At 35.9% G+C, this 24,942-nt stretch overlaps 1 protein-coding gene across 4 annotated transcripts in view; it reads left to right on the forward strand.

Moving 5' to 3' along the window:
• Positions 1-24,390, forward strand: part of Cd36 (CD36 molecule (CD36 blood group)) — a 101,902-nt gene extending 77,512 nt beyond the window's left edge. For all 4 annotated transcript variants that reach the window (XM_021162090.2, XM_029477079.2, XM_029477078.2 and 1 more), the window contains 11 exons: positions 180-327; positions 713-892; positions 1,912-2,003; positions 3,752-3,798; positions 9,484-9,553; positions 10,597-10,784; positions 12,049-12,167; positions 19,097-19,170; positions 19,682-19,736; positions 20,690-20,854; positions 23,423-24,390. In XM_021162090.2, coding sequence (XP_021017749.1) covers positions 180-327; positions 713-892; positions 1,912-2,003; positions 3,752-3,798; positions 9,484-9,553; positions 10,597-10,784; positions 12,049-12,167; positions 19,097-19,170; positions 19,682-19,736; positions 20,690-20,854 — 1,138 coding nt within the window. In that variant the 3' untranslated portion in view covers positions 23,423-24,390. The remainder of the gene's footprint in view (positions 1-179; positions 328-712; positions 893-1,911; positions 2,004-3,751; positions 3,799-9,483; positions 9,554-10,596; positions 10,785-12,048; positions 12,168-19,096; positions 19,171-19,681; positions 19,737-20,689; positions 20,855-23,422) is intronic.
• Positions 24,391-24,942: the final 552 nt, after the last annotated feature.

A 24,942-nucleotide genomic window follows, 5' to 3' on the forward strand; every position in this document is an offset into this window, starting at 1 on the left:
TTTGGAAGGTTTAACAACCTTTGCCAGAGATGTCTCACTAGCTAATCGTTTACCATGAAATTCTGTTAGTGTAAATTGTGATTTGTTCTGAGTTCAAAATAGTATTTGTTGAAGGAATTGAGATATTTGTTACTCAAGATTTTGACCCCCCTCATTTTGTTGACTTCTGTTTATTTCAGAGTTCGTTACCTAGCCAAGGAAAATATAACTCAGGACCCCGAGGACCACACTGTGTCTTTTGTACAGCCCAATGGAGCCATCTTTGAGCCTTCCCTGTCTGTTGGAACAGAGGATGACAACTTCACCGTTCTGAATCTGGCTGTGGCAGTGAGTGGATAGTAGCAGTTGTGTGGACCATTTCAGAGCCTGTCACAATCTCAAACGAACCTTAATCATTTGGCCTTAGTTGTTTTGCCACTTCATTAAAACCATGTTCCATGCTATTTTGTTATCTGAAGAGATGACCCGATCAGCCTAATCAGTTGACTTAATTGATTGATTAATTAGTCTCATTTTAAAACCAGCTCTTAAAAAAAGTAATTCTATAAGGGATTAGAAAAATGGCAGAGATTATAATTTTAGGCTAGGCAGGATTTGTCAGATTTTGAATGTTTATTTTGATTTTAATTGAACTTGATTGTTATATTTAATCCATTTATTTAAGAAATATAATGGACTTACTTCTCAGATAGTGATTATTTTTTTATTGTAGGCTGCACCACATATCTACCAAAATTCATTTGTTCAATCTGTGCTCAACTCTCTTATAAAAAAGTCCAAGTCTTCTATGTTCCAAACAAGATCTTTGAAAGAACTCTTGTGGGGTTACCAAGATCCATTCCTGAGTTTGGTTCCATATCCTATAAAAACTACAGTTGGTGTGTTTTATCCTGTAAGTACCAAATATAAATGTTTGCTATATTTTTAAGTATGTAAATAAAATGTTAATAGAAACATTTATAGTTTTGCATATTTCCTTACTAGTTAATCTGAGAACATATAATTCATTATTTTTAAAGTCTAAATTTTACATGCTATCAATTTTTATAGTGAAAAATTACTTAATATATTTGACTAAATTAATTTTAATTTTAAAAGTAATCAAATTTTATTCTTATAGAAAATTGAAAATTCATTTGTAAATATGTAAATATTTATAAATTGCATTTACTTTTATTTTTTCTAAAGAATCAAGGTTAATATATGTCTTTTTATTCAAAATCAAACATGTTGATCATATCTTTCCTCATTTTCTAGAGCTGTAATTTTAGTAAAATTTCAATTAAAAAGTTACTGTGAATGTTCCCTTGAGATATTCAGGAAGCTTCACTTAGTGGCGACTGCCAGACAGCCTCACAGAATGGCAGTTTGGAGCTTAAGAGGATGTAGACGCCTTGCTGTAGGTGGTTTCAGCTTTTAAGGTTTGGATTCCTAGTGGGATGAGAGTGAGATGGTTTGACCAAGTCTCTGCCTTGATCACTATATAGTCTGACACTGGATCGCAATACTGCTTACATTTTCCAATCCCTCATTGCTAATGCATCAGATTATTCAGTGGTATATTAGTTAAATATTAACAGAAAAGATGGAAGGAGTTGGAGTCAATTTTATTTTAACCAAATCATTACAGCTGGTTAATTCATGCAATGCTGGAAAGGCACCTATAGCCATGGTTACTTATTCTCTTATATTTTGTGTGAGCATATAACACTTATTTGTAGGCAATTTTTATATTCTAACATTAAAATACTTAAAGCTCAAAATGTAAAACTCATATTGTGTTATATATCACAAATGATAAAAAATGGTTCTGAATGACCCCTTTCTGAAAAATGTGTAAGTTACATATGTGTTATGACATAGTAAATAAAACTTGATCCATGAGGTTTTTTTTTTTTCATATTTTTTCAGTACAATAACACTGTAGATGGAGTTTATAAAGTTTTCAATGGAAAGGATAACATAAGCAAAGTTGCCATAATTGAGTCCTATAAAGGGAAAAGGTAAGCAATGTGTGTGTGTGTGTGAGAGAGAGAGAGAGAGAGAGAGAGAGTGTATGTGTGTGTGTGAGAGAGAGAGAGAGAGAAAGAGAGAGAGAGAGAAAGAGAGAGGCGGGGGGGAGAGAGAGAAGTAACAGAGAGAGACACAGAGAAACAGAAACAGAAAAATTAGAGAGACACACACACAACATAAGAGTGAAAGACAGACAGACAGACAGACTAGGGTATTCTAATATGCTATTTGTATTACTTTACTATTACTTTTAATGCACAAGTATTGACCTATAAAAGAGGCATGGCTAAAGAGCAATCTTGGCATCTTTTTTTTCTTCTCTTTTTTTGCCAGACATAAAACTCTTCATGCTACCATCTTGTTCCTAACCAGCCTGATTGACAGTCAGCAGTATGAACACATGAAATCTTTGCCTTTATTCATAGGTTCTCCTTGTCAGAAAAATGCAGTTAATATTTCCCCTGCAGCAAATCTAACATTATAGCACACCCATACAATTAAGTGATAACAAATTAAAACACCAATATAATCTATGAGGTAGGCAAATATATCTTATTGTGCTTTTTTAAAATGAATGTATGAAAAAAATATACATTACAATCTTTTCCAAATGAATCAAAACAGATAAGTGTTTAAAGTGATTTCATGCACTTTAACAAATTTACTGCCATGCCAACTTTTTTCTATTGATAGAAAATGAAATTAGTATTTCAAGGAAGATTAACACAATATACAATATATCACATTTTAAAAAGGTGAAAGATCACAATAGGTTTATGAACCTATACTTTTTTGTGCCTCAGTTCCTGATAATTCATCGAAAGAGGCCTAATTTTTGGTATCACTAAAATATAAAGAAACCTAATAAGTAGCAGGAGAAAAAGAATAATTGAGGCTGTTGTATTATGCAGTTGATTTAACTACATGTGTTTTGGCTGTGTATAACCAGCACCACTTCCTTTAAATAAATTAATCTACAGTGTATTTTGATATCCTAGTAGACTTTTTTAGGAGTAGACACCATTAAATTTTTTTCTCACTCAAATGACTAAAAAAGATTAATAGAGATTTAATGCTAATGTTTCAAATCTCTCCCATATATAAATACACATAATTTAGATAACAAAAGATAAATAAGTCCTGTCTCATTCTAATATGGATCTCTGATAATGCTAAAATGGGAAAAATACAAAACCTGTTAAAAGTACAATGAGGATAAAGTCAACATTAAGTATTTACATATTTTGAATTCTCTGAATCCAAAGGCTTGAGACTGTGCTCTCTTCTTCTTTTTCTTCTTCTTTTTTTTTTTCTCCCCACTTCTATATGACATTCATTTCAGGAATGTTTTTAGTACCTTCCTTCTATCAGGATGAACACTGAACAAATTACCACATAATTCATTTCTTCCAAGGAACCCAACTCCTCCTTGGAGATCTACAGTTCTCTTCTTTTCTTCCAGAACCATGTCATATCTGAGTATTTTCTATGAGCTTGGCATTTAGCTGCTTACGTTCATGTCTGTCCTCTTAAGTTACCCAGTACTTCCTTCCTAGCAATAAGGTTAGGGGATCAAACAATCATGGATTGAGTGAGGTGGAATGTTTATTAAGTCTTTGCTGTCAACACCTCTATTCTTTATTATGTTGATGAAAGTAGTATTTCAAAGTTGAAAGAGTAATGTGAATATGGTGTTTTTGAAATAAGAGTATTTATTCATCTTTCTTTTATTCCTAAGGAATTTGTCCTATTGGCCAAGTTATTGCGACATGATTAATGGCACAGGTAAGAATCTTTTTTTGTAATAACCACAATGAGAACAACTTTATCTTTCCCCCACAAGTCTACTGCTCTTCTAGCCAAAGAAATCCAGGTGGAGGGGCTATGGTTACCGTTCATCATAATTCAGAGTCTATTTTTGGGTAGAGTGGGAATGGAATATCTCCTTAATGTGATAGGATTTTTTGATTGACCATGGAAAATAAGCCTTGTTTCATTACAAGAAAAGTTCTTCTTTGTAAAGTATCTGACTTAGGGATTTGTCATTCAACAAGTAGGTAAAAAACAAATGTAAAGGCATAGTTACTAGTCAATCATGCCTCAATAGTAGACTGACCATGTAGATGTGAAGAAATAAAATTTCACAAAGAGAAACGTCTCCCCACCCCCAGTGAGGCAGCAAGGTTGGAGAACAGAAGGGCTAACTGTTCAGCATAAAGGGAGAAAAAAAAACCATAAAACAAGGTTAGATTTGTACTATCAGGAAGAATATATGCAAAGATGTGTTCTCTACATTAGACTTGGAATGCAAAGAAAGAATTAAAATCTTTGCTTTAGGCTATAGTTAGGTTGGGGTTATTATTGTCCTTAAGGAGAGGCAAAGTACACACTGTTCTTCCATGTAAGAACTATGGTTGTACAACACAATGGTAATCAAGTACCATGATGCAATGTAAATCAAAGATAAGCCTTTAATTAGTCAGAAGCACATATATAATATTTACCAAGTAGGTGAGGGGTTACTCAATAGGAAAGTGGTACAATGAAGACGATGAAAGTTTAAATAACAAAGGGAGCCTGGGGCTACCTTTCAAACGGCACAATTGCAAATTTACTTACTTTTGTTCTGTCTCACAGCATAGAAAAACATGAGTGATGACAGTAATGTTCTCCAAGGACACTTTTCCAAATAAATTGCCAAGTATTTCGATACTTGCTATATATGTCTAATGCTCTGTAATACGCTTGCTGTTCCTAAATAGTAATGGATGCTTGGTGTTTAAGAGATAAATCACCAAGAACTCAGTTCTTGATCTAAGGAATTAGTTGAACTGAAGAGAGCAGAGCTTTGAGAATTTATTAGTGATAATTACAGGAACTTCAGTATTGAAACCAAGGATATAGAGGCAGACTCCAGAGGTAAAAGGAGTAGAAAGAGAGATGAGTAATTAGGAGATGATCGCTGTGAGTAGGACGCTTGATATGGGACTAGGAGGGAGCAAATGCCTTTGAAACAAAGATGCCAACATGTGTCCGTCATAATCAAAAATTGTGTCTTCTTTGAAACCCATCCACTAAAACAAATGATGCATGTTTAGAATGTTTCTTTTCAGAAAAGTAAATCTTGGGTGGTGGGGAGATAATTTGGTTAGGAGATAGTATGATAACAAGAACCGGAGTTAGACTCTTAGGAACCAGATCAAAACTGAAGGTGGACAATGTCTGCAGAGTTATGAACAAAGTTTCTCTCTGGTCTCCACCCATACATGAACATGTAAACAAAAGAAAACAACGACTCTACTACTAACTATCTTACATTTCTTGAATATGGAGATTTGTGGATTTAATTATGTTATATCTTCAATGATATTTCAGAAAAAATAATTTAAGTGTTTGCAACATATAATCCTTTAGTTGATTAACCACTGGATGCTAAGGTGTAGACAATGCCTACTCGTATAGAGAATTTAAACTAAAATTTGCTATCTAGTCCTCTAGTTGAAAGAATAAAGCATCAGTCACAAGAGCATTATAATTTTCTTGATTCTGTAATCATTGAAGCATAAATGAATACTAACACAAGTTAAAAAAAATAAAATGTGATGAGAAAACCACATGAACATGTAATTGAAGGATATGTCAGACCATTTTAACCAAATACAGCCAGTGGTGGTTCACTTTGGACTTATTCATTGGTGAAACAAATTGAAGAGTTATCTGGTTATTTCTTTGCTTCTTTTGGGGTCTGCCATGGAAGATAACTACATTGAAATTTGAATAAACAATAAAATATCATCTTAAGTATAGAAATACTTTAAACATTTATGAGAAATTTTAGTGAGAAAAAATTAAAAATTATTAAGTCAGATAAACAGATCACTGCTAAAAGTTAGAACAATGCTGATATAATAGGGATTCTGAAGCCATTTATGACAAGAAAAGTGCCAACCTGGCAATAGAGTGGCTTTGCTAGGGTTTCTTCTATTTCATAGTAGTGAATATACATTGTATATATATATCTGTCAGTAATTTATATAGCCACCATCCAAGTCTGGTTTTCAGGAGCTTGAAATATGGGTATAATCCCAGTTGCGTTATGTTGCTCTGATACAACCCTCTGATTGAGATCTACACAGGAAATAAGAATTTTTTTTTTCAAGACAGGGTCTCTCTGGGTAGCCCTGGCTGTCCTGGAACTCACTTTGTAGACCAGGCTGGCCTCGAACTCAGAAATCCACCTGCTTCTGCCTCCCAAGTGCTGGGATTAAAGGCATGCACAACCACTACCCAGCAGGAAATAAGAAATTTATTTATCTTAATTTTCTGGTTCATTACTGAGGGAAGTCAGGGCAGGATTTTTTTTTTTTTCAAATTTTATGTGTGGAGGCTGTTTGCTGTCTTGCTTACAAGTTCATTTTTAGGTTCTTGCTTAGCTAACTTCCTCATATAGCCCGGGACCATCATCCTAGGAAATAGGAACATTCACAGTAGGCTGGGTCTCCCTCCATTGATTAATAGTCAAGACACTCTCTGTTTTAGTGTTCTATTAATGTAAAGCGACCCCATGGCCACAGCAACTCTTATAAAAGAGTATTTAGTTGGAGCTTGGTTACAGTATCTGAGTTTTAGTTCATTATCATCATAGCATAATAGCATGTAAGCAGACATAGGTCTAGAGAGTAGCTAAGGGTTCTACATCTGCTTGGACAGTAAGCCAGAAGTATGAGACAATGGACCTGCCTTGGTGTTTTGAAATCTGAAAGCCTACCTTCCATGATGCTCCAAAAAGTCCATTCCTTCTAATTCCTTCTAAGCAGTGCCACTTCTGGATGACTAAGCATTCAATTATAAGCCTATGGGGGCATTCTCATTCAAACCACCATACTCTATACCCATAGACTTGTAACCATATCATGTAATATAAAAGTGTATTAAGTCCAACTTTAAAAGTCCCCATATTCTATCACAGTCTCAATGCTGTTTAAAAGTTCAAACTTCGCTGTCTCTTCTGAGATTCTCTCTTTTTTTTTCCTTTTCTTAAAATTTTAATTGATTCTTTAGGAATTTCACACAATGTACCCCAATCCCATTCATCTCCCACATACCCACCCTCTCTCCTTGCAACCTCTATTTGGAATTTGTAGTGTGTCCTGCCATGTAGCCTTTGGTTTATAAACACTTTCTTTCCTTGAAAATGTTCATGGCAATGACTCATTGGCCTGGTATTAAGCCTTTGACTTCTGATACTCTATCAGTCCTGGAACCTCACTAGGATTCCTTTTGGATATCCTGTTGTTGTCCTATGTCACGGAGAGCCTGTAGATTTAGATCTGTAGGGCCAACCTCTTCATGCATTCAAGCAGTTCATTGATAGGGCAGGTGTTGTGGTGGGACAATTCAAAGCCCTGGATTTGGGCTTGAGAGGTATCAGGGCTGGTCAACCCTCCAGCTCTCTTACTTTCACACACACAGGGCTGGCTCATTTGCAAGCACCACAAACAAGGCCAGCTCTGCCCTGTGGCTAGGCAAGGTGCAGGGCCAGCTGTCCCAAGTTTTGCAGTTGGTGAATGATACGGCCAGTTCTCCCACTCTCATGACCACAGGGCAAGCTCTCCCACCTGGCATAGATATGAAGGGATGAGGAAAGGGAGGGGCTGTCTTTCCCACATCCCAGCAGACAAGAGGCAGAGTCTGAGCCACATTCCAGCAGACAAGAGGCAGAACAGGCTCCTGTGCTTATACTGTTGTGGGTAGCTCACCTGCAGCTCCCACATGCAGGGTCAGGTCTACTATGCTGCCCAGGCAAGGTGAAGGGTCTACTTTCCCAAGTGCTGCAGTATGTGATCAGCAGGGGCCACTCTTCTGTAAGTCCCTGTAAAATCAAAATCAAATAGCAGATCACATGTATTTCCAGCATAAAAGGGGACCAATATATTACCACTGCAAAGTGGGAGAAAGAGAGCATATGAGGAAATAATGGACCAAAGCAAGACTGAGAACCAGATGAGAAAACTCCAAATTCTGCATTACCATATGTGATGTCAAAGTGCACTTCAGACTGACTCCTTTCAGCTTTGTTGATAGTAACGTACTTCTCTCTGATTCGGCACCACATCTCCCATTCTTCGATTTTATCCCATGTCTGGCATCTTGGCATCTTCAAGGCAAACCAAACTTCACCTTCTCAGCTTCATGCAATAGCTTCTCTAGGCCTTCATGCAGGGACATTCCTGACATATGCCTGGCTTCAGCAGCACTGATTAGTTGTAGAGGGAGATTTTATAACCTCTTTCTTAGATCCTTAACTTTAAAGCCAGAACCAGGAGATAGCTGAAGCTGCCAAGTTCTGCTGATTGCTGGGATTAGAATTTGGCCCTCTCTTTTAGTTACATTTTCATCAGATTCTGTAGTTGATGGTTTCCTTCACTGTGTCAGATTTTCTTTAATTTCTTTTCAGAACTTGGAAGCTTAGCTGGGTGGGAATGCCCTGTGATCGATCACCACTCCCTTATTCCATTTAGCATCAGTCTTTTCTTTAAAAGCTAGGACTTAGCTCCGGGTGCTCCTTTTCTCCTCAAACTGAACATGCTGTATATTTCCTTGCTCTGTGTGTTTCTTATGAGATGCTTTGGAAATCTCTGTTGCCATTGCTATTAATCCAACAATTTTGCCTTAGACAGATTTTATTTTTTGATCTTTGACAAAATATCATAAAAATGGTCTCTAGGCCACTTACTAGTATTCTTTTCCTCTAAAATATCTTGAGTCAAGCCCCTACAGCTCAAGTCTTCTTTAGGACCAGCTTCCATGCTCCTGTGAGTATGGTCCATTAAGTCCCACTTGAAGCACTCTAGTGCTTTTCTAGTCCAAAGTTCCGAAGTCCACATTCAACCAACAAGCAGTCAGAGTGAAACCCCACTTCCTGGTACCAAGTTCTGTCTTAGTGAACATTCTATTGCTGAAAGCCCAGCCGGGTGATCCACTCCTTCTAACAAGGCCACACCTACTAATCCCTTCTTAGTCTTGCCACTCCCTGATGACTAAGCATTTAAATTAATCTATGGGGCGATTCTTTTTCAAATCATTATACTCCCTTACAGACAAGCTCATGGGCCAATATCATCTAGGGAGCTCTTCAATGGAGGCTTTTTCCTCAAGTCACTTTAGGCTGTGTCAACTGATAAAAATAGCTAGGACATCCCTTGTAATTGAAATGATCTGTAAGACTCCATATGCTACACATTAGCAATGAAAGATATTTTGATTCTATGTTAAAAATGATACCTTGTATATATTTGATTAAAACATACCTCTTTATAATTTCCTAAAAGTGACTATCCTACTGGGTAACTTTGAAATTTTATATGCAGTTTATGTTTATTTCTATTGACTATACTAGAAAGAAATGTACAGATTTTCCTAAAATTCACATCATGTAAAAATCCTTGTCACTGGCTTGGCTTTTAACAGATGCAGCCTCCTTTCCACCTTTTGTTGAAAAGTCTCGGACATTGAGATTCTTTTCCTCTGACATTTGCAGGTAAGTTTCTGGAGTGTAAATATTAGATATTTCCCATTCCTGTTTTAAAACAAAATATTGGAAGTGTAATTATTTACACTTTTTAAAATAGACAAACATTTCTCTTGATTTCTTAAGAACAAATGTGGCAAATTGAATTTATATTTATTGATTCTTCATAATTAGCTTACACATTTCAACATTTATAGTACAAGACATTTTCTTGGAGTAATATTTATCCTGTCTGCTGATAAAGTTTCAAGATATAGAAATCAAGTGTAAAGGGGATCTTTTCTTTCTGAAGATGTCTAAAGAAGATACACATTTATTGCAGAACTATGTTAATGATTCACACAGCAAAGTTTTTGAACTGGTTGGGTTGAGTATATCCATGAGTACGGAAGTCCATACAACTACTCTTGCCCTACAGTCTTATCTCTGAAAAGGAGACTATAGACAGATTTATTGATTACACATCCCAGAAGCATTACCCTATGTAGAAAATAACTGAGAACAGTGCTTTGTCACATAAGGGTAGCTGTGGATCAGAGAGAATATTGAATGAGCTCTGACACAAAGAATTGTGCATGGTAGACATGATAAATGAAAGAGATCTGCTCCAAGTCCACTATGTATATATTCCAGCAAGTGAGTAGCTCTTTCTTTAAGCATGTTTGAAAGATAGAAAATTCTAAATTGAGCACAAGTATATAATTTGAGTAAGACATATAAATATTTGTTAGAAGAATTTTAGTATAAAACCCTTCTTTAACATTTATCCCCCATGACAGTTTACATGTAAACTTGACCTTAGAAGATTTTTTAAAGAACCAAAGAATGTATATTTTATACCCAGGCTTTTAACCATGTTATGTCTTAAAGTGTAAAAACAACATTGACAATTTTTCCTATGAATTAAAAAGTAATTTAAATTTTTTACCAGGTATATATGACTTTTTATAAGTTAAAACAAAAATATAAATTAGTTTAATCAAAAAGAATCAGGTATCCAGAACAGGATTGAGTTCTCTAGTATGAAGCTCTTTTCTTGAAAACCCATGTAGGTCTATCTACGCTGTGTTCGGATCTGAAATCGACCTTAAAGGAATCCCCGTGTACAGATTTGTTCTTCCAGCCAATGCCTTTGCATCACCCTTCCAGAATCCAGACAACCATTGTTTCTGCACTGAAAAAGTAATCTCCAATAACTGTACATCTTATGGTGTGCTAGACATTGGCAAATGCAAAGAAGGTGTGTAGATATACTCATTATCAAAGTTCATGTGAATTTATATTTATTATGCTTGAAAGTTTTATTCCTGAAATTATAACATATAAAAGTTAGATAGGAGTAGATAACATTGTGTTATTCAAAATAAGTCATATTTCAAAAGATAAATACCACACAAATGTTCTCTTATATGCAGAACTTAAGCTAAATATCTCCCTCTCTTTATCTCCCCCTCTCTCTCTGTGAGTGTGAGCGTGTGCCTGTGTGTTAGGGAATGGTCTTGAAACTACAATAAGAACCACAATTGGAAAGGAAGAGACCTTAAGCTGGGGAAGAGTTAGTAATGAAATTCATATGACAGGAAAGCTTAGAGAAGGGCTGCTAGTTGGGTGCTAGAGTACAGAAGAAAGAGGACATGGATGAATGAAAATAAAGTATCCAGGCACCTGATGTAATATTTACCCATAATTCTTTTTTATTGGACATTTAAAATGAAAGAAAGCAATCATAACGGAACATAATCTTTGGTGGTAGTGCATTTTGTTGTGATTTTATGTGGTTTTTTTTCCTGCTTTCCTTCTTTCTTTATACCATATTGGTTTGGTGGTTAGGTAGAAAGAAAAAAAGCCCCAGTATATAACAGGTTTTCTAATCATCTGCCATTGTTGTAGCTCCCCCTCCTTCTAGAAAACAGTGAATAAAATAAGCTGTTATTGTGTAACAGTAACAATGGAAAAGCACAGACCTCAGAGTCATCCTTGTTGTGTTTGTATTTATTGTAGATTAAGGAGGATAAAGAATAGCAAACTATGAGATGTTCAGTGTAGTTGTATCATCACTTGAAGTTTGAACATGTTCTAATTTGGTTCAACAGTGAACAATTGAATTCTAGAAATTAGTATGAAGAAATTAAAACTGGCTGCTTAAAATGTCACAGAGTTTTATGTTGTTTTGCATAATAATAGCCACATGTAATGCTCTTATCAGCATTTCTTTTTGTTTGTTTGTTTTTGTTTTTGTTTTTTGAGACAGGGTTTCTCTGTGTAGCCCTGGATATCCTGGAACTCACTCTGTAAACCAGGCTGGCCTCAAACGCAGAAATCTGCCTGCCTCTGCCTCCCAAGTGCTGGGATTAAAGGTGTGCGCCACCACACCTGGCTTTATCAGCATTTCGAAAACAACTATATTTTAATCTACAAAAGCTTCACCCTTTAGTAAATATTTTAAATAATGTATGAGCTTTAAAATAATCTATTTCCAATTGTCTTTTAAAATGTGCCTTCAGGAAAGCCTGTGTATATTTCGCTTCCACATTTCCTACATGCAAGTCCTGATGTTTCAGAGCCTATCGAAGGCTTACATCCAAATGAAGATGAGCATAGGACATACTTGGATGTGGAACCCGTAAGTCACTCTCTTATTGATGAATTTAGTTAATATCCTTCTAAAATAAAAAATATATATACATTCTTGGATCATATCCTTAAGATGAGTGAAACTGTCAAGGAGAATAAAACTTACTTCTTCCTATTCTGAAGCATAAATGGCATGAAATTCACTTTTGGTTTCAATACAAGGGACTTCATAATTCTATTTTTTTCTTTTTTCTTTTTTTTAAAATTAGGTATTTTCTTCATTTACATTTCAAATGCTATCCCAAAAGTCCCCCATGCCCTCCCCCCCCCACTCCCCTACCCACCCACTCCCACTTCTTGGCCCTGGCATTCCCCTGGACTGAGGCTTATAAAGTTTGGAAGACCAATTGGTCTCTCTTCCCAATGATGGCTGACTAGGCCATCTTTGCTACATATGCCTCTAGAGACATGAGCTCTGGGGGGTACTGGTTAGTTCATATTGTTGTTCCACCTATAGGGTTGCAGACCCCTTTAGCTCCTTGGGTACTTTCTCTAGCTCCTCCATTGGGGGCCCTGTGTTCCATCCAATAGCTGACTGCAAGCATCCATTTCTGTGTTTGCCAGGCACAGGCATAGTCTCACAAGAGACAGCCATATCTGGGTCCTTTTAGTAAAATCTTGCTGGTGTATGCAATGGTGTCAATGTGTGGAGGCTGATTATGGGATGGATCCCCGGGTGTGGTACTCTCTAGATGGTCCATCCTTTCATCTCAGCTCCAAACTTTGTCTCTGTAACTCCTTCCATGGGTGTCTTGTTCCCAATTCTAAGAAGGGGCAAAGTGTTCACACTTTGGTCTTTGTTCTTCTTGGGTTTCATGTGTTTTGCAACTTGTATCTTGTATCTTGGGTATTCTAAGTTTCTGGGCTAATATCCACTTATCAGTGAGTACATATCATGTGAGTTCTTTTGTGATTGGGTTACCTCACTCAGGATGATACCCTCCAGGTCCATCCATTTGCCTAGGAATTTCATAAATTCATTCTTTTTAATAGCTGAGTAGTACTCCATTGTGTAAATTACCACATTTTTTGTATCCATTCCTCTGTTGAGGGACATCTGGGTTCTTTCCAGCTTCTGGCTATTATAAATAAAGCTGCTATGAACATAGTAGAGCATGTGTCCTTCTTACCAGGTAGAACATCTTCTGGATATATGCCCAGGAGAGGTATTGAGGGATCCTCCAGTAGTACTATGTCCAATGTTCTGAGGAACTACCAGACTGATTTCCAGAGTGGTTATACAAGCTTGCAATCCCACTAACAATGGAGGAGTGTTCCTCTTTCTCCACATCCTCCCCAGCAACTGCTGTCACCTGAATTTTTGATAGCCATTCAGACTGGTGTGAGGTGGAATCTCAGGGTTGTTTTGATTTGCATTTCCCTAATGATTAAGGATGCAGAACATTTTTTTAGGTGCTTATCTGCCATTCGGTATTCCTCAGGTGAGAATTCTTTGTTTAGTTCTGAGCCCCATTTTTTAATGGGGTTATTTGATTTTTCTGGAGTCCACCTTCTTGAGTTCTTTATATATATTGGGTATTAGTCCCCTATCTGATTTAGGATTGGTAAAGATCCTTTCCCAATCTGTTGGTGACCTTTTTGTCTTATTGATGATGTCTTTTGCCTTATGGAAGCTTTGCAATTTTATGAGGTCCCATTTGTCTATTCTTGATCTTACAGCACAAGCCATTGCTGTTCTATTCAGGAAATTTTCCCCTGTGCCCATATCTTCAAGGATTTCCCCCACTTTCTCCTCTATAAGTTTCATTGTCTCTGGTTTTATGTGGAGTTCCTTGATGCACTTAGGTTTGACCTTAGTACAAGGAGATAGGAATGGATCAATTTGCATTCTTCTACATGATAACCACCAGTAGTGCCAGCACCATTCCTTGAAAATGCTGTCTTTTTTCCACTGGATGGTTTTAGCTCCCTTGTCAAAGATCAAGGGACCATAGGTGTGTGGGTTGATCTCAGGGTCTTCAATTCTGTTCCATTGGTCTACTTGTCTGTCGTTATACCAGTACCATGCAGTTTTATCACAATTGCTCTGTAGTACAGCTTTAGGTCAGGCATGGTGATTCACCAGAGGTTCTTTTATTATTGAGAAGAGTTTTTGCTATTCTAGTTTTTTTTGTTATTACAGATGAATTTGCAAATTGCCCTTTCTAATTTGTTGAAGAATTGAGTTGGAATTTTGATGGGGATTGAATTGAATCTGTAGATTGCTTTTGGCAAGATAGCCAGTTTTACTATATTGATCCTGCCAGTCCATGAGCTTGGGAGATCTTTCCATCTTCTGAGATCTTTTCTGATTTCTTTCTTCAGAGACATGAAGTTCTTATCATACAGATCTTTCACTTCCTTAGTTAGAGTCACGCCAAGATATTTTATATTATTTGTGACTATTGAGAAGGGTGTTTTTTTTTCCCTAATGTCTTTCTCAGCCTGTTTATCCTTTATGTACAGAAAGGCCATTGACTTCTTTGAGTTAATTTTATATCCAGCTACTTCACTGAAGCTGTTTATCAGGTTTAGGAGTTCTCTGGTGGAATTTTTAGGCTCACTTATATATACTATCATACCATCTGCAAATAGTGATATTTTGACTTCTTCCTTTTCAATTTGTATCCCCTTGATCTCCTTTTGATGTCGAATTGCTCTGGCTAGGACTTCAAGTATTATGTTGTATAGGTAGGGAGAAAGTGGGCAGCCTTGTCTAGTCCCTGATTTTAGTGGGATTTCTTCCAGCTTCTCACCATTTACTTTGATGTTGGCTACTGGTTTGCTGTAGATTGCTTTTATCATGTATAGGTATGGCCCTTGAATTGCTGATCTTTCCAAGACTTTTATCATGAATGGGTGTTGGATTTTGTCAAATGTTTTCTCAGCATCTAACGAGATGATCATGTTGTTTTTGTCTTTGAGTGTGTTTATATAGTGGATTACGTTGATGGATTTCCGTATATTAAACCATCTCTGCATCCCTGGAATGAAACCTACTTGGTCAGGATGGATGATTGTTTTAATGTGTTCTTCGATTCAGTTAGCAAGAATTTTATTGAGCATTTTTGCATTTATAGTCATAAGGGAAATTGGTCTGAAGTTCTCTATCTTTGTTGGGTCTTTCTGTGGTTTAGGTATCAGAGTAATTGTGGCTTCATAGAATGAATTGGGTAGAGTGCCTTCTGCTTCTATTTTGTGGAATAGTTTGTGAAGAACTGGGATTAGATCTTCTTTGAAGGTCTGATACAACTCTTCACTAAATCTGTCTGGTCCTGGGCTTTTTTGGTTGGGAGACTACTAATGACTGCTTCTATTTCTTTAGGGAATATAGGGCTGTTTAGGTCATTAATCTGATCCTGATTTAACTTTTGTACCTGGTATCTGTCTAGAAATTTGTTCATTTCATCCAGGTTTTCCAGTTTTATTGAGTAAAGCCTTTTGTAGAAGGATCTGATGGTGTTCTGGATTTCTTCATTATCTCTTGTTATGACTCCCCTTTCATTTCTGATTTTGTTAATTAGGATGCTGTCCCTGTGCCCTCTAGTGAGTCTGGCTAAGGGTTTATCTATCTTGTTGATTTTCTAAAAGAACCAGCTCCTCATTTGGTGGATTCTTTGAATAGTTCTTCTTGTTTACACTTGGTTGATTTCGCCCCTGAGTTTGATTATTTCCTGCCGTTTACTCCTCTTGGGTGAATTTGATTGATTTTGTTCTAGAGCTTTTAAGTGTGCTATCAAGCTGCTAGTGTATGCTCTCTCTAGTTTCTTTTTGGAGTCACTCAGAGATATGAATTTTACTCTTAGTAATGCTTTCATTGTGTCCCATAAGTTTGGGTATGTTGTGGCTTCATTTTCATTAAACTAGAAAAAGTCTTTAATTTCTTTCTTTATTCCTTCCTTGATGAAGGTATCATTGAGGAGAGTGTTGTTCAGTTTCCATGTGAATGTTGGCTTTCTATTATTTATGTTGGTATTGAAGATCAGCCTTAGTCCATGGTGATCTGATAGGATGCATGAGACAATTTCAATATTTTTGTATCTGTTGAGGCCTGTTTTGTGTCCAATTTTGGAGAAGGTACCATGAGGTGCTGGGAAGGTATAGCCTTTTGTTTTAGGATAAAATGTGCTGTAGATATCTGTTAAATCATTTGTTTCATAACTTCTGTTAGTTTCTCTGTGTCCCTGTTTAGTTTCTGTTTCCATGATCTGTCCATTGATGAAAGTGTGTGTTGAAGTCTCCCACTATTATAGTGTGAGGTGTGATGTGTGCTTTTAGCTTTACTAAAGTTTCTTTAATGAATGTGGCTGCCCTTGCATTTGGAGCATAGATGTTCAGAATTGAGAGTTCCTCTTGCAGGATTTTACTGTCCTTGTATTGTTTTTTTTTTTCTGTTATTATCCTTTGAAGGGCTGGATTTGTGGAAAGATATTGTGTGAATTTAGTTTTGTCATGGAATACTTTGGTTTCTCCATTTTTGCTAATTGAAAGTTTGGCTGGGTATAGTAGCCTGGGCTGCCATTTGTGTTCTCTTAGGGTCTGTATAACATCTGTCCAGGATCTTCTGGCTTTCATAGTCTCTGGTGAAAAGTTTGGTGTAATTCTAATGGGCCTGCCTTTATATGTTACTTGACCTTTTTCTCTTATTGCTTTTAATAGTCTATATTTACTTAGTGCATTTGTTGTTCTGATTATTATGTGTCGGGAGGAATTCTATTTGGAGTTCTGTAGGCTTCTTGTATGTTCATGGGCATCTCTTTCTTTAGGTTTGGGAAGTTTTATTCTATAATTTCGGTGAAGATATTTGCTGGCCCTTTAAGTGTAAAATCTTCATTCTCATCCACTCCTATTATCCGTAGGTTTGGTCTTCTCATTGTGGCCTGGATTTCCTGGATGTTTTGAGTTAGGATATTTTTGCATTTTGCATTTTCTTTGATTGTTGTGCCCATGTTCTCTATGGAATCTTCTGCACCTGAGATTTTCTCTTCCATCTCTTGTATTCTATTGCTGTTGCTCATATCTATGGTTCCAGATTTCTTTCCTAAGGTTTCTATCCCCAGCGTTGCCTCACTTGGGTTTTCTTTATTGTGTCTACTTCCCTTTTTAGGTTTAGTATGGTTTTGTTCAATTCCATTACCTGTTTGGTTGTGTTTTCCTGTTTTTCTTAAAAGACTTCTACCTGTTTGGTTGTGTTTCCTTTTTTTCTTTAAGGACTTCTACCTCTTTAGCAGTGTTCTCCTGTATTTCTTTAAGTGAGTTATTAAAGTCCTTCTTCATGTCCTCTACCATCATCATGAGATATGCTTTTAAATCCGGGTCTAGCTTTTCAGGTGTGTTTGGGTATCCAGGACTGGCTGAGGTGGGATTGCTGGGTTCTGATGATGGGGAGTGGTCTTGGTTTCTGTTAGTAAGATTCTTACGTTTGCCTTTCGCCATCTGATAATCTCTGGAGTTAGTTGTTATGGTTGTCTCTGGTTGGCTCCAGCTTGTTCCTCCCATGATTCTGTTAGCCTCTGTCATCAGACCTGGGAGACTAGCTCTCTCCTGAGTTTCTGTGATCAGAGTACTCTCTGCAGGCAAGCTCTCTTCTTGCAGGGAAGGTGCACAGATATTTGGCTTTCAGACCTGCCTCCTGGCAGAAGATGAAGGCCCGAAACTTGGCCTGTCCCAGAAGCTGTGTAGCTTCTGTAGTTCACACTCTCACCTGCGCAGACTAGTCTCTGAAAGATCCAGGACCAGAGATGGCTCCCCCAGGTGCTCCGGCAAAGCCCTCCAAGGCGCTGCAGACACCTCTCCTTTGACCGGGAAGGTGCCCGGATTTCTGGAGCCTGAAAAGGGGTCTGCCCCAGAAGCTGTGTAGCTTCTCTAGTCCACACTCTCACCTGTGCAAACTAGTCTCTGAGGGATCCAGGAACCAAGATGACTCCCCCAGGTGCTCTGGCAAAGCCCTCCCAGGCAGGGCAGGCACCTATCCTCTGGCAGGGAAGGTGCCCGGATGTCTGGAGCCCGAAACAGGGTCTGCCCCAGAAGCTGTGTCCCTTCTGCCTGTCCCAGAAGCTGTGTAGCTTCTGTAGTCCACACTCTCACTTGTGCAGACTGGTGTCTGAGAGATATGGGAACCAAGATGGCTCCATAATTCTTTTACTAGAGTCAAGGAATTCTAATGATAAAAGTTAATGTAATTACCCTTTATTATTTTTATTGTTGTTGTTGTTGTTATTGTGTTTGTTGTTTCACTTAACTGGACTTGCTTTTGTGAGAAATCACTGCTATTGGGGATTAAAACAATTATGATTATATGTAAGTTTCGAAAAAATAAGTAACAAGAGTAATATATAACAGTGGTTATAGTACTATTAACATTTAAATTCTCTTGATGCTCTTTTGAACCTTTGAAAGGAGACAATGAATGTAGCTCTCAATAGTCTAAAACTTGCTAGGCATGCAGGTTCTGGAACTGGCTATCAGCATCTGAGAGCTGTGGAGACACATTTCTCCTTAAGTAATGGTGGACTCTGAATAAATAAATATTTGGACATATAGTTCAGTAACAAAATGAACCAAGTTGGCCTTTTTATATTGTTTTACTAATGTTCTTTTTTCTGAACCAAATTATGTTTATTTCACAATCTAAAGAAAACTGTAATATTAGCTAAGACAAATTCTCTCTCTCTCTCTCTCTGTATATATATATATATATACATGTTATATATGCAGATACAATGTGTGCATATAAATACATGTAAAACATGACTACTTATGTACTTATGAACAAAGTTTAAAGGACTCTAATTTCTCAGCCTTAAGAATTCTGTTTTTAAATACAAAATGGCTATCTTATATAACTGAAAAGCTAAATTCTGGCTATTATAAAAAATGTTTTAGGAGTTTGTAATTATTTAAATTTGTTATTTTTAGATAACTGGATTCACTCTACAATTTGCAAAACGACTGCAGGTCAACATATTGGTCAAGCCAGCTAGAAAAATAGAGTGAGTCTCCCTAACAATGTTGACATTTTTTGGCATTAGTAGCATTTTTTATAGGAATGTGAGTAGATTAACAAAAGTGGAAAGAGTGTCTTATGTTTTTTATCTTTATATCATTATAGAATTATTAAATTTCTAGGACAAATTTTACTTGAAAAAGAATCAGATCTAATGCTTATTAAAATGGTCTATTTTAACTACTATTAGTTGGATATTTTTGGGCATACTTCTATGCATCCTATATCCAATTATTAGTACTATAACTTCTAGGTCATATACTTTTGTAGACCAAAATGTGTAGCTATAAACCCATAAAATATAATTAGAAATCTACATTAGATATATGAGTAAAAAATATGAGAGACATATGAATTAAAATTGATTCATTGGACAGAACAAAATCAAAGAACTTAAGCAATATACAAGAGTAATTGATATCTGATAGTTTATTTATTATAAATGTATTTTAAGTATGTATAAATATACTCACAATTATTTTTGATGTGTATTATAGAGCATTAAAGAATCTGAAGAGACCTTACATTGTACCTATATTGTGGCTAAATGAGGTTAGTATTTCATTATTCATTAAAACAATTTTATATAAAAGCTTTTGGTATTTAAAATGGCATAAGTACTATATGAAGATGTATTTATATTGCCTGTATATATGCTCTTACACTTTGATACATCTATTAGAGAAAAAGCTAAATTACATAGATGTATTTGTTAAGTTTAAGATCTACTTTTCAGACAGACAAATAATTTTACATATTTTACTTATACTCAAGTAAGAGTACTCAAGTACTCAAGAAAGAGACATACAATAATGCAACACCACAGAATTCACGGCTAGTTGAATATAACAGTGATAGTAAAGAACTAATGATTCTGAGTCAGGATAGACTACATGAGACTGACAATCCTATCGCTTAATAAACTATCTTACTGTAAGCTACTGAACTGATTAGTCACAGAATTAGAAAATGCATTGCACACACCTTCAAAACAAGTACAGATTTTGACCTTTGCAATTTCTCCCTGACACTGGAAAACATTTGGAAAGTTGCAAAATATTTCAGAAAATCTGAAAGATCAAATGGATGCTTGTGCACTGCTGAGTACCAGAAAGCATGATCACAGTGGGAAAGGAACCATTCCTGCCCATCAGCATGTGCATCATCAGCATGTGCATCAGCATGTGCATCAGCAGGGGCATCAGCAGGGGCATCATCAGCATGTGCATCAGCATGTGCATCAGCAGGGGCATCAGCAGGGGCATCAGCAGGGGCATCAGCAGGGCTAACAGCAGGGGCATCAGCAGGGGCATCAGCATGTGAAGCCTATCATCAGCATGTCTGAGCAGCATATCCAGCATGCCCACTTTGGACATAAAGTGAATTTTCTGTCTGGCTGACACAGGTAGCTGACACCTATACGTAGATTTAAAGAAGATAATCATATAAAATTATTTTGTTCGATTAATTTACTCAAATAACATTAATGGTTTCTTTGATTGCAGACTGGGACCATTGGTGATGAGAAAGCAGAAATGTTCAAAGCACAAGTGACTGGGAAAATCAAACTCCTTGGCATGGTAGAGATGGCCTTACTTGGGATTGGAGTGGTGATGTTTGTTGCTTTTATGATTTCATATTGTGCTTGCAAATCCAAGAATGGAAAATAAGTAAGTGTTCTTAAGCAAAGTATGTATTATTTAACTATTTTCATCTTATCAAAGTGATTAAAAATTAAGGCACAAATATTTCTGGACATGTTTAACCAGTTATAATTTCTTAATATATATCCCAATTTTTGATGTAATTGTTGTAAATTAAGAAACCTATGATTAAAATCATGACCATAGGAAAATTAGCACAATGCTAATTTCTGTCAAAATTTAGACTTTCTAATTTCTTTTAACAATTATTAAGATTACACTTTATGAAAAATTATAATTATAACATTTTAGTAGATTGAACTTTATAATAACAAGATGAAGATGTAGAAATATATAAATTTTGATAAAACACAGGTATAAGAGAAATTATCATCATAAACTGTGGGAGGATGCTTGTAGATGCCAGCCATACCTTTTCCCAATCAGGGCTTAATACTATGGCATCCTGATGATGAATTAAAAATCACTGTCTGAGAGTTAGAATATAAAATTACAAGATAATAATATAATTAATTAATTAACTGAGTCACTCAGTTTAGTGAAAAAGTACATAATTTTGCATAATACTTAGAGTCTTGGCAAAATTGTGCAGGGGTTTTTATATATTAGTGACCACTGTGTCTAGACTTTAATATCCATATTTTTTACATGTACAAAAATGGAAGCTTAAGCTACTTTCTCTGGCCTAAATGGAAGTAAACTTTGAAATAGAAGACTCCAATCCCTGTCAGAAAAATGAAGTATGAGTACAAAATGCTTGGTTTGAAAAATTACTTCAGGGCTGACAAGATGGCTCAGTGGGTAAGAGCACCCGACTGCTCTTCTGAAGGTCTGGAGTTCAAATCCCAGCAACCACATGGTGGCTCACAACCATCCGTAATGGGATCTGATGCCCTCTTCTGGAGTGTCTGAAGACAGCTACAGTGTGTACTTACATATAATAAATAAATAAATCTTAAAAAAAAAAGAAAAATCACTTCAAAATAAATAAACTTATTTTACTTAAGCCAAAAATTGACCATAATATGTATCTTTCAGAAATTTTTATTTTAATTCCAATAACTGATATTGAACAAATAGTGACAATGCTAAACATTTTACATGAATTATCACATTATCCCTATGTATGTATATATGTATGTATGTATGTATGTAAATACTATGGTATATGTTCTAGAGGCTTTCTAGAAATTTATAACAGATATCAAACTATCCATATTGAAGTCTAGGATAACCATTTTAATGTTTTCAAAAGTAGTGTGGAAATTAGTTATATTTATTTTATGGGAATTGAGAATCTTAATGATGTAGAAAATGCAACTCAATGTTTTGTTCTGGATCATTTGTGTCACCCTATTTAAATTTGTTTGCACAATATCTGTTTAAAAGGCTAGCAAGACACATATACATTATAATGATTAAAATAAGAGGTGGAGCCATGACAGGTGGTTATGAGCACCATTGCTCTTCCAAAGGACCCTTTCCCACCAGGTGGCTGCTAACTCCAGTACCACTAGCTGATGTCTTCTGGCCTCTACAGTCTTTGCACACACATCAGGGCAGACAGACATGCAGGCAAAATACCCACACATATAAAATTAAAACTTTTAAATCTGTTTTGTGAAAGACATTTATTTTTAATAAAATCATGAGAAAAATTGTCTCCTCCAAAGTTAAAATACTTTAATATTTCTCATTAGCCCAGCAAGTTATAATGGAACAAATGTGAACATATGTTGATATCATAGATTAAACAGAATGTCTGCTAAAAATGTATCAAATCCTGCTCAAATAAAAAAGCATGCCTGTACAAATTATTATTTTATCTAGTTAAATGAATAACTTCATCATTGTTTAATGATCCTTGATTATAAGGTTTCTTACACTCATAGACTACTAATTAATAACAGAATTAAAAGCTCTTAGTGTCTACATCATTAAATGCCTGTTTTATTCAAACTTCCTACTATTATAAAGAAAAATAACACCTTTTAAAGGCGATGTTTCCACAAAACAGATTTTTCCTTGGCAATAAGTTGACTTTACTAGGCTCAGAATTATTAGAGACAGGTTTGCTGAAATAACCACCTTGTAATATTCTAAAAATTTAAGTCTCTGGGAAAATGTGTGCATAATGTTAAAAGAGGATAAATGTACAGAATGGGATAAGGTAGCATGTTAGGGAGAAAGTGGCTTGCTGCTTACAGATTGTGAGGCTACACTAAGCTCAGTTTTCATGTTGGGCATGTGCACTTCTTCATGGAAGACAGTCTTGAGAGAATGGCAATGCTCAGCAGCAAATTTAATTAACTACCCTCCATGTTCTTATTATTGTCAGATCTTGGGGGTCAGGATCAGCTTTCTCTGTCTCATTCTTGAATAGGAGCATGTGTCTCCTTTGTAATGAAGCTCTTACATGACTTCTTTCTTTAGCTTGAACTGCAGAACTGAAAGTGTCATTATCTTGACATGATATAATAAATAAGATATGGTATATATGATATGATATAAGACTATTTTGTCTTTTTATTATCTCACTACTTTCTGATTGATAATGTTTCTTCTATTTTATAGGTAGTGAATGAGCCTACATATACACTGGCTACATCTTTGGTAAAGCCAATCTACAAAATGAAGACTTATTATATGCTTTGTTTTTACAAAACACACCTATCTTTAGGAGAAGAAATGATGGTGTGTGCTCTCTCTCTCTCTCTCTCACTCTCTCTCTCTTATTGCAGATATATATTTATTTGTAAATATATATATATATGCAATAAGTCACAGCATATTTCAAAAAATTAATATGTCACTATAGCCAATATTTTTTAATAAAATCTTGCACTTTTATTAAAAGTCCATCATTTGCAACTGAGTGGACTTCAATTTCTGTAGAACCAATTATCTTGTTTGGTTCTGATTTACTGATTTGTTCCATGTTGGCAAATTTCAAGAATGTACATTCTGAGAGATTTTTGTTTTCCTCGCTGGAGGAAACTGCTATCATGACTGGGGTGGCCCCTTTGTTTATAGCAAATATGGCTTGCAACTGTCAGCGCATGGCATAAGTATAACATCTTGAAAGACTTAAGAATGAAAAATGAACAATTCACATGTGAACCACTGCTTATATATTAAGTCTCTCCCTCTCTGGAGTTCTTGGCAACAGCAAGGCCAGATATCACATTGGTTTTGGTTTTGTTGTTTTTGTTTTTTACTCTCTGACACAGAGCTTATGAAATGGACATTTTTTTTTAGCATACCTTAGCTCTTTGTATTTTAAGTATGTTGTCATGTTCCATGCTGCATAGCTCTTTTAAAAAACTGAGTAGTTTTTTCTCTTTCTGCTCAGCTGCAACTAATAACACCTTGGAGAGCTGTTATAGTGTTAAAAGATGTAAATGATAATAAATGAATTATTATATGGAATCTTACAAAAGAATGGGCTTTAATATATATTTGTGGTAATATCTCCTGCTTTCATAATCACCCAAAAAAGGACTGGTTTCTAACATTAAAAGATGTTGTTCCTTAAATTCAAACTTTTTGTCTAGTTACTATTGAATCACAGTATGTTATTTATTTATTTTATTTATTTATTTGTTTTGTAGAAGTGTTCTATCTGAAGTCCTGTGTCTTTCTGAATCATTTAACATTTCTGCTATGTCTTAATCCAATTGAACACAGATATTTTGTTATAATTTTATAGCAGCAGTGTGAGACTGAAGGCAAATGTTTTCCAGGGTAAGACACAGTGATAGGTTGTTCTACTTCCTTTAGCAGAATAATCAATTTCACTTAGTATTAGTCCCAATAAATTCTGGTATAAAACACAAAATAAAAACAAACATTTTCTGTTCTATACGTAGAAAAATAAAAGGAAAGGTGAGACAACTAACTCTCTTGTCTAGATATAAAAATAATCAAAACTGCATGCCAGCTTTGGGTAGGAGTGCTGGATTAGTGGTTAGGAGTATTTGATGTTCCTACAGAAGACCTGGGTTTGGTTCCCAGCTTCTATATGTCTGCTCACAGCCTCATATGATTCCTGTTAGAGTTGATACTATGCCTGCCTCTCCTGTGCACCCTTCTGC

The sequence above is a fragment of the Mus caroli genome, unplaced genomic scaffold (genome assembly GCF_978045245.1).
Source record: "Mus caroli unplaced genomic scaffold, Mus_caroli_1 scaffold_4, whole genome shotgun sequence".
Classification (NCBI taxonomy): Eukaryota; Metazoa; Chordata; class Mammalia; order Rodentia; family Muridae; genus Mus; species Mus caroli.